The following is an 8,910-nucleotide window of genomic DNA, read 5'->3' as shown; positions in this document are numbered from 1 at the left end:
ACATTTGAGATGGCATGTACAGTAAATTATGCACATGTTGATTAGACTCAATTTCTAAGAAGATCTTAATAGTTTTCTGTCTGGGGTAATCCTGGCATGTTAGTTTGCTCTAAGCAAAACAAATCTGATGAATGTATCATCAAAAGGCTCATTTATGATTGTCATTTGTTTTCAGAGTGCCATCACATATTCTAGTGGCCACCCTGGTCAAATTAACATTCCTTCTTTTGCATCTAGTAGGTCTTTTTCCCAGGGGGGCTTTGCAAAATATAATTGAGAAGCACTGATATTCTCCGGGGAAATGTGTAATAATAGTATTGTTGAGACTGTAACTCAAACCTTGTTTTTTTGTTGTTGTTGCTGTTTGCTTTGACTGATAACCCCAGCAAGCCAAACTCAATATCACAACAAAACTATACTTTTATTTTAAAGTTTTGTTCCAATTCTGCTTTCTTGTTTGAATTGATTAATTTTAATGGAATTGTACACGTCATAGGGGACATTTTCAAGTCTGAGACAATTATCCATGCTTTTTTTGCCTCATTCTTTGTATTTATGATTTGTAACTATGTTAACTGATGTAGTTATTCTCCCATGCGGTAACGTTTGGTTGTGCGGCTGTTCACAGCTCCTCTAGAGGGCGAGCTAGCCTTGCATCTGACTATTACCGTCATTTGTCTTATCAGTAACTTTAGTTAATGTGTGGGGTACATGTCTCATTAGCAGGCATAGTTTCTGCGGGTATCAGCAAATCGAATTAATGTGTTTTTTTTATGCGGTGTCAGGAATACTATATTTTTCTTGTCACGTTACCGGCAAATTCATTGGAACATGAAGCAACCTATTGCCAGATTGCGTTATTGTGACTCCTTTCCAAAATGTCTTAAACCCTAAAAAGTTTTATGCAGATGTGCGTTGTCATTTGTCACCCAATTTTATGGCGAAATCAGCAAGAATGCCTCTTTTTAATTTCATTGGCCACTGATTTATTGCCAGAATGTTTGTCTTTGTTTTTGCATTGGTTTAGTTGTGTTGCCTTCACTAATAAAATGCTATTTTTTTCAATTTGTTTGGTATATTTCATAGTCAGGGAATTTGGGAGAAGATGCAAAATTATTACAGGTATTTCAGTAAACATAGTTTTGTAACATTTTTGTAATGGTGTGCCATGAGATTTTTCTTACATAAAATGCACGCATCAACCTTGGAAAACAACTAGAAGATACTGACATCAGTCTGTAAACAAAATATCACAAAAACACCAGACACAAGAGACTACATCAAATTGTAAATTTAATTCTTTACTTTTAAGACTGACTAAAATCGGAATCCTGTATTTCTCAAAATTTTGCCATTTTGCACAGGATACCATACAAAACCTACAAAAATGCACCTACAAACATTCCATTGAACAAATCACAGATGTACAGTATACATTTATACAACACTGCTTTTGTTGCTTATTTGGCACTTGACCACAAGATGCTTCGCCCCCCTTTGCATTTTACAGAAAAGTTATACCTGATGTGGTCCTGAAAAATAACATCTCACAAATACAATAAAAGCAACCAGTCAGGGTTATCATTGCAGTAGTTTACGGGGTGAATGTTTTTTTTTTTTTTTCCTGCACGGTATGAAATAAACACAGCAGTTCTTCAAAATGAGACTCAAAGTCAAGCCAAAGTAAAATGTCTCCTCCATCATGACGCATGTGCCACTCAATGTCTCATTTGTCCAACTTTTGAAAGAGGATTACAACTGTGGTTTTAATAATACTGACTATTGGTAGTACTGATCCTGCCAATACAGGACTTGGGAGTAGAAGCAAAGAACTGCATGTATGACTGGCCACATAGCCGTTCATCATCACACACCAATCATAAATACTCACAAGCATAAGCTCCATGCATATGTATTTTGAGTACTGATTGATCCCAGCTGACATGCGGCTTATAAAAACATCTAAAATGAAGGGAAGTGTCTTGTTTTTTTTCACATAAGCATGAATACAAAGATGACAATACAATCATCATGAGCATTTTTTTTCATAACCTTATATTGTTTTCAAAATCTCTGCCAGGCCTCTTCAAGAGCTGCTCCACATTCAAAACGCCCTTTTATTTGTGAGACCTTGCAAGTGCTGTAAATGCTGAATGGAGCATATCATTGGCTTTCCTTTTTTTCTTTTTAACACACATTTTTTGCGGAATTCGCCATATTACATCAATATACATTTTCACACAAATGTAGCAAAGAAGAAATCAAACGTAACACTTGTTCTCAAGTCTGCTCAGCAGATTAAATTATCCTGCTTATGCTAAGCCATTTTTATCTGAACACCATCACGGTTCTCATTATTGTACACCCATGTCAATTATGAACATTAGTGCCTCTGTGCTGTCCAAAAAGAGCCAAGCAAAGACACTGATAACAGAAACACCAGTGTATATACAACCTAGTGGAAATCTTCTCTATGAGCCTGTTGACAGCAAACACTGGGCTTTCAAAACCAATAGGTCTGGCAGTTGGAGTTTGCCTAGAATTAGAAAAACTGCTAGTGGGTCAGAGTTGTGCACAACTTTGACATCTCGAGTGTAAACCGAAGGCTTGCGTCTTCATCGTCACATGCTTGACATTCTTCTTCATTTGACTTCTCCATAGTGGAAGTTGAAGAGCATTATGGATTGCCCGTAGAAGTTCTAATGGGGACAAAATAACTTGATCGGAACTTTTTCAAAGGATGACATTCCAACAGGTTGGTCACAAATTAATAGTCTAACATAATCTAATTGATGTAAGCCTTACGAGTCAAGGTGGTCTCATCTTTAAAATTGCCCAGCACTGCTGGGGTCACATTGCAACAGACGTACGATGGATGGGTCACTCTTTGCCCCCTTGATGAACTCCTCAAGGGACAGCTTTCCTAAAACACAGTAGTGACATAACAGTCATCTTAAAACATGTGACTTTTTTTTTTTTTAGTCCACAGCACAGCGATGTGACTGTCTTTATTCTGTTGACCTCTTTTGGAACTTCTTTTGAAGACCCGAGGCTTCTCATTTAAAAGCACCAACAAGGTCAAAACATCCTGTTGTTTGAGTCCACCCAGGTTATACTGTATGTGAGCAAAATTATTTAAACATTCAACTGCCCAATAGTACATGGATTATCCAAACAAATAGAACTATCTATGCTCCGATTCAGATTTTGCTTGTGAAGACCATATTTAACCCATGTCGTTGGTTGGTTTTACAGGGCCCCAGAGTTTATATTTGGAGTCACAAATACAAAAAACAACAAAACAAACAAAAAAAATCCCATTTGCAAGCATTTAAGAATGGCCGCATGGTGCCGTTTTGAACCTCTACCTTATGGCAATCTATCATAATTTTAAGCCTCCTTGTGTTTTTGAAATGCTGTATGATATTCCCATCCAAACGTCTCTGATTCCATGCCTTTTTTTTTTTTTTTTTTACATATGCTGCCACAAATCAGAATGGTCACTCCAAGCATGTAGTGTAAATCAAGATCAACAATATAGTGTATGACTGCAGGACTGAAACATGTGAAAGTTGCATCATTACAGTATCAGGTCTGTGAGAATAAAACTGTCAAGTGCTTCAAGTTGGAGTATCGCTCAAAAAAGCAGGCAGCACAGGAACACAGCTGACGGTTGGCGAACCAGCTGGCAGTGACATGTTCTGATGCGCATGCGCTTTAAAATGCATGTTTCTCATTCCAACTAAAACAAGACTTATTTAACAATTCATGGATAATACCATTTCTTTTTCTTTTTTTTTTTTTTTTGGTTCCCTAGTGTCAAAATAGAACTAGAGATAATGACTGTTTAGAGAGAAAAATGCAGAATCTTTTTCGAAATATGGATACAATTCATATATGCATATATACATATACTATGCAACTGCATAGTAAATGGCCAATATACAACTCACACACCTAAACATCGCGATGTATACGTAATACGGTCTAGATAAAATATGTTTTGCTTAATCGGGTACTTATTCCTACAATACATTTCACCGGTTGAATGTATCACACACATAGACACTGTTGAAAGACATAATCTGGCGATGAAAAAAAAAATCTTCTCTGGATTTGTGGTGGAAGCTTGTACACTTCACATTTACTTGTTGTTTTCTTTTCCGCAAAGTGCAGCCACTCCAATTTCGATAAATCTGCAATCTCCATTGGTTTAGCAGGATATACATAGCGTGGGGTGAGCCTTGACTCATTTACATTAAGCAAGGCAGCATCTTCAAAACAGACTAATTTTAACAAGACCAAAAAAGGCAGTGTAGTGTTCTAAAACTGTTGAACTGTTGAATAGCAAATAAAGCAAGTTTACCGTCTCTGTTGGTGTCCATTTGCCTGAAGATCTTCTCTGTCCTTTTTTCAGGTGTTGATTCATCCTCAGGCATCTTCATCACAGAGGACACCATCTTATAAATAGCCTACGTGAAGGCAAACAAATAAATGGTTGGTCAAGAATGATCCCAAATCACTTTGACAAAAGTACACAGCTTGTGTATTTATATTTAACGCAAATGTGACTTTATCAACCATTCTTCAATTACCATTATGTGTTCCAAAATAACAAAATACCAATATCGTCAGTTTGGTCTAATTCTAATTTTAATTTATACTTTAATTCATGTATTAAAGCAAGTTGTGAGTTGTGCATTTGAAGCTTGTTTGTAGGAGTGCATGCCCCTCTCACCAGTGGAGAGTATAGTGAATAACAGTTAAAAAAAAATAAAGTACATGTTTTTAATCGCCCATTAAATGCCTTTTGAAAGGTCATGTACTCAAAAAATGTAATATCAGTTATGTTTTGATCCTCAATGTTGTCATTCACACAAAGTTTACGACTGATAACATACCATGCATGTACGTCATTGACAAATCAGTCTGCATGGTAGAGCTGCAACCACAATTTTCCACGTTACCCTCATTTATGTGGAATAAAATATGAATCAAAAATGAGATATGAATGATATATATGAATATATTTATGCCATGCATAAGCTGCACCCGACTTTTTATATATATATATATATATATATATATATATATATATATATATATATATATATATATATATATATATATATATATATATATATATATATATACTGTATATGTATAGCTGCTGTCAGCTGCAACTCATTTTAGTGCTTGATAACAATTACTATTTTTTTCTTTTTTACATCCAGTAGGTTAAGATAGGTTTGTATCCTCTCCCTGCCCCTCTCCCTGTGAAAAAATCAGATAAAATGAAACATTTGCAAGTGATAAACATGCAAAAAACACAAATCAGGAAGGGGTCAAATACTTTTTCTCAAACTGTATCGATCTTAAAAGATGCTTTCCTCTTCTTTGAAGTAATCAGTAATAACACAAACACATACACATGCATACACACTCAGACCTATCAGCTGTAGTCTGAGCCTTTGCAGACTGCTCAGTGGTAACCACTGAAATCATAGACCTCTCTTGGTGTCTCTAATGAGAAGACGGCCTTGAGGGGGATGAGAACTGACATGTGAACAGAAGAGGGCTGATTGTGATTACAGTGCTTTAAATAGGTGATGGTTATGCTTTCTTCCCATTACAAAGTGTCAGGGCAGCTCATCTTCAGGGTAACAAAAACGCTGACTGACATAGAGCAATCATTATCTGTTGTAAACAACTTAATATTTAGTATTTTTTTCAGTACAACGTATAGCCCACATGGCACTCAGTCTTTTACTGTGACAAGAAAAATTTCAAATTCACAATTAGGAATGGGAATTCGACTGTATTGCTCAATTAATAGCTTATAATACATCCAATACAGTGTTTCCTAGCCACTTTGCACTTTATTTTTCGTGCTCTCAGTGCTTTGCGTTTTTCTAATAATAATTTAAAAAAACCTATATTGTAGAATGATATGCTGTGAAGGTGTCCTAGTGTATACCAAATAGAGACAAGTTGACTTTAAACACACATGCCACAGTCACTCTTACAAGTGGCTCCCAGCGTAACATCGTCCAACGGGGACAAGAGTTGATTACAACTCTTGGGCAGGAGTGGATTACAACTCCTACCCTCATTGGTCGATGTTGTGCCGGGAGCCACTTGTAAGAGTGACCATGGCATGTGCGTTTACAGTCAACTGAGGAGGAGCACGGTGAGGATGAAAGTGAAAGTGATGTTATGAAGAACGGTGATATAATAAATTGGGATTTCGAGTGTAACCTCTGCTTCCCTGTTATCATGTTTGTTCAGCTATGCGCTCCACTCTTAAGTCGATGTCCGAGGGCCGTTACACCGAGGGCAACTCCGGACCTCCATTTTTCCCGAACTACGGCAACTACTGTACAAGGTTTATCAATTACAGATGTAGTGCAGTAATATTTGCCTCAAATATGTCTTAAGTACTTTTCACATATTTAAAAAATTCTGGTACCTACATACTTATGCATGAAAATTCCTGGGAGAGGTCCTAGTTCGTGGATTTCATTTTTCACGGAGAGTTTTCAGTCCCCGTTAACCGCAAAAAAACAAGGGAACACCGTCTAATTGGAAGATGATAATGAGTGAATCGAATACTTTGGAAACTTGCCAGATTCACAGAGGAACACGGCATGACAGTTGTGTCTTAAAAGTCGCAAGACAGCAGCATCAAACAGGAGTGCTAAGCAGCAATTCCAAAAATCAATCCAAATCAAGCACCAATCTTTTGTGCAGCTAAGGTCCTGGCATGCAAAGTTAGGTGTCTTTGATTGTTGAATGAAGTTCCTTGACTTAAGAAAGAGACAGTTGATACTAACAAAGAACCAACCAAGAAAGAAACGAGCAAGGAATCTTAAATATAAGCAACCGATGAGACAAGGATAAATGCCAAAACCTTAGCCCACCCTGATGAAGTTGAACTGCATAAAGTATAAGCATAATTCGAAGTTAATCGGCAAACACATGTTGTGGCATGCCTCAGATATATGTATATATATGAATATATGAATATATGAATATGAATATATGAAATGAGTATATAAATATGTTTTTTGATTTTTCAAGTGAGTTCAACACAATCCAACCAGAGCTGCTTTGTGAGAAGCTGAGTAAGATGAAGCTGGAGTCGGCGTTTGTCTCCTGGGTGCTAGACTATCTAACTGCTAGACCTCAGGATGTGCAGCTCCAAAACTGTGTCTCTAAGACTGCCCAGTGTAGTACTGGGGCCCCACAAGGAACTGTTCTGTCACCCTTTAGTTTACCCTGTACAAGTCGGACTTCCAACGTAACTCGAACTCCTGTTTTCTTCAGAAATTTTATGATGACTCAGCTGTGATGATGCAATTAACACCTTTACCTTTTTCCTTACGGGCAGCAGGGGGTGCTAAAGGTGCTGCATTTATCATGGTTCATTGTGGCTTTAATAAACATGGCCGCCTCCGGAGAAGTGCCACACCCTATGTAATATTATTTAATGATAACTAAACCTATGATTATATTTAAAACATACTGTTGGTCATTATGAACACATTCATTTGCAAGTTTTTAACATTTACAATCATTTAATTTCTTCCTTTTAAATGAAAAACACAAAATCGTACACACTGTCCCTTTAACCACCTGAGGTTGAACATCATCTCAAAGACCAAAGAAACGGTCTTTGATTTCAGGAGGAGGAGGCCCTAACCCGATCCCGTCTCCATTCAAGGAACTGATGTGGAGCTTGTCACAAAATTCAAGTACTTAGACGTACAGCTGGACACTCAACTGGACTGGTCCGGCCATATGAAGGTAGTCTACAAGTGGGGTCAGATCAGGTTACGTTTTTTCAATGTCTGTGAACTATTGCTGTGCTCTTTTTATGAAACTGTTGCGTGCTGAGGGTGGGTGCTCGCACTTTACTCAGAAACAGACTCAATAAATTGGAGAAAAAGGTGGAGAAAATCCATTTGAATGCACCTCCTCTGAAGTGTGGGGAGGATGATACACATTGTTGGGTGGTGTGTCGCTAATTTATTCATTTACAGTATTTTTTTAAATGGAAACTTTTGAAAACAGTGCTCTACTCACTGTTGATTTCAGTTAAACAGGCATCATTGTGAAGACAATGTTTACATGCAGTTAATATCCCTGTTCAAACCCAAATATTGGCAATATTCAGGTTTTTAAATGCCATGTAAACACACTAAACCAAATGAGCTCGGATTTGTTTTTGTAAAAACCTGAATGACCTGGTTTCACCTTTTCTAACCTGAATATGTGGTCACATAAACACATTCGGGTCTTCTCCTTTGAAAGGGTCATTAGTTTGTGTTCTGGACATGCTCTAACTGCAAGGAATTTGGGGCTTTTCAAGACAAATGACTAAAAATATGTGCTGCGGTGTCGTCTAAAGTGTGTGCAACTGCAAAAACACCAAAACTCAGTCTAGAATGCCCCTGCACAGGTTTAGACCAAGCCCCACATTAGGCATGCACAGAGAATAAAAATAGAGCCCGTTGTGTCTCTTGACTAAATGAAAGTGGGCCACTTAGCTGCTGTTCCAGTGTGTTAAACATGCTTTTGCGTAAGACTATTGCAAGTGATGGTGTTTACATTTGGAGCTCAAGTGCAGGAAATGCCATCCAAGCTCTCAACGTTCCTTCAATTCCTTATTCAACAGTGAGTAGAGCACTGCTTTCAAAAGTCTCCATTTAAAAAAATATATATATATATTTTAGCGACACACCACCCAACAATGCAGGAATGCTAGCTTGTCAGTATTTTGCCAATCATCCCCTTTAGGACTCTAAAGCCATTCTAGGAGGAAGCTTGGACGATTTGGAACATGGACGTTTACCTACAGTGTCATTTCAGCAACTATGATTGTTTTTATAACCCCATATGGGATCAGTT

At 37.5% G+C, this 8,910-nt stretch overlaps 1 protein-coding gene across 2 annotated transcripts in view; it reads right to left on the bottom strand.

The window, feature by feature from the left end:
• Positions 1-2,464: 2,464 nt before the first annotated feature.
• The window catches only part of LOC148425692 (neurocalcin-delta A), a 27,509-nt gene continuing 21,063 nt past the window's right edge, over positions 2,465-8,910 (bottom strand). For both annotated transcript variants that reach the window (XM_088410698.1, XM_088410697.1), the window contains exons 3-5: positions 4,367-4,472; positions 2,806-2,923; positions 2,465-2,699 (exon numbers count right to left, since the gene is read on the bottom strand). In XM_088410698.1, coding sequence (XP_088266824.1) covers positions 2,826-2,923; positions 4,367-4,472 — 204 coding nt within the window. In that variant the 3' untranslated portion in view covers positions 2,465-2,699; positions 2,806-2,825. The remainder of the gene's footprint in view (positions 2,700-2,805; positions 2,924-4,366; positions 4,473-8,910) is intronic.

The sequence above is a fragment of the Hippichthys cyanospilos genome, chromosome 3, assembly GCF_059441005.1.
Source record: "Hippichthys cyanospilos isolate Australia breed blue-spotted pipefish chromosome 3, RoL_Hcya_1.0, whole genome shotgun sequence".
NCBI lineage: Eukaryota > Metazoa > Chordata > Actinopteri > Syngnathiformes > Syngnathidae > Hippichthys > Hippichthys cyanospilos.
This window is presented reverse-complemented; position numbering and strand designations above follow the sequence as displayed.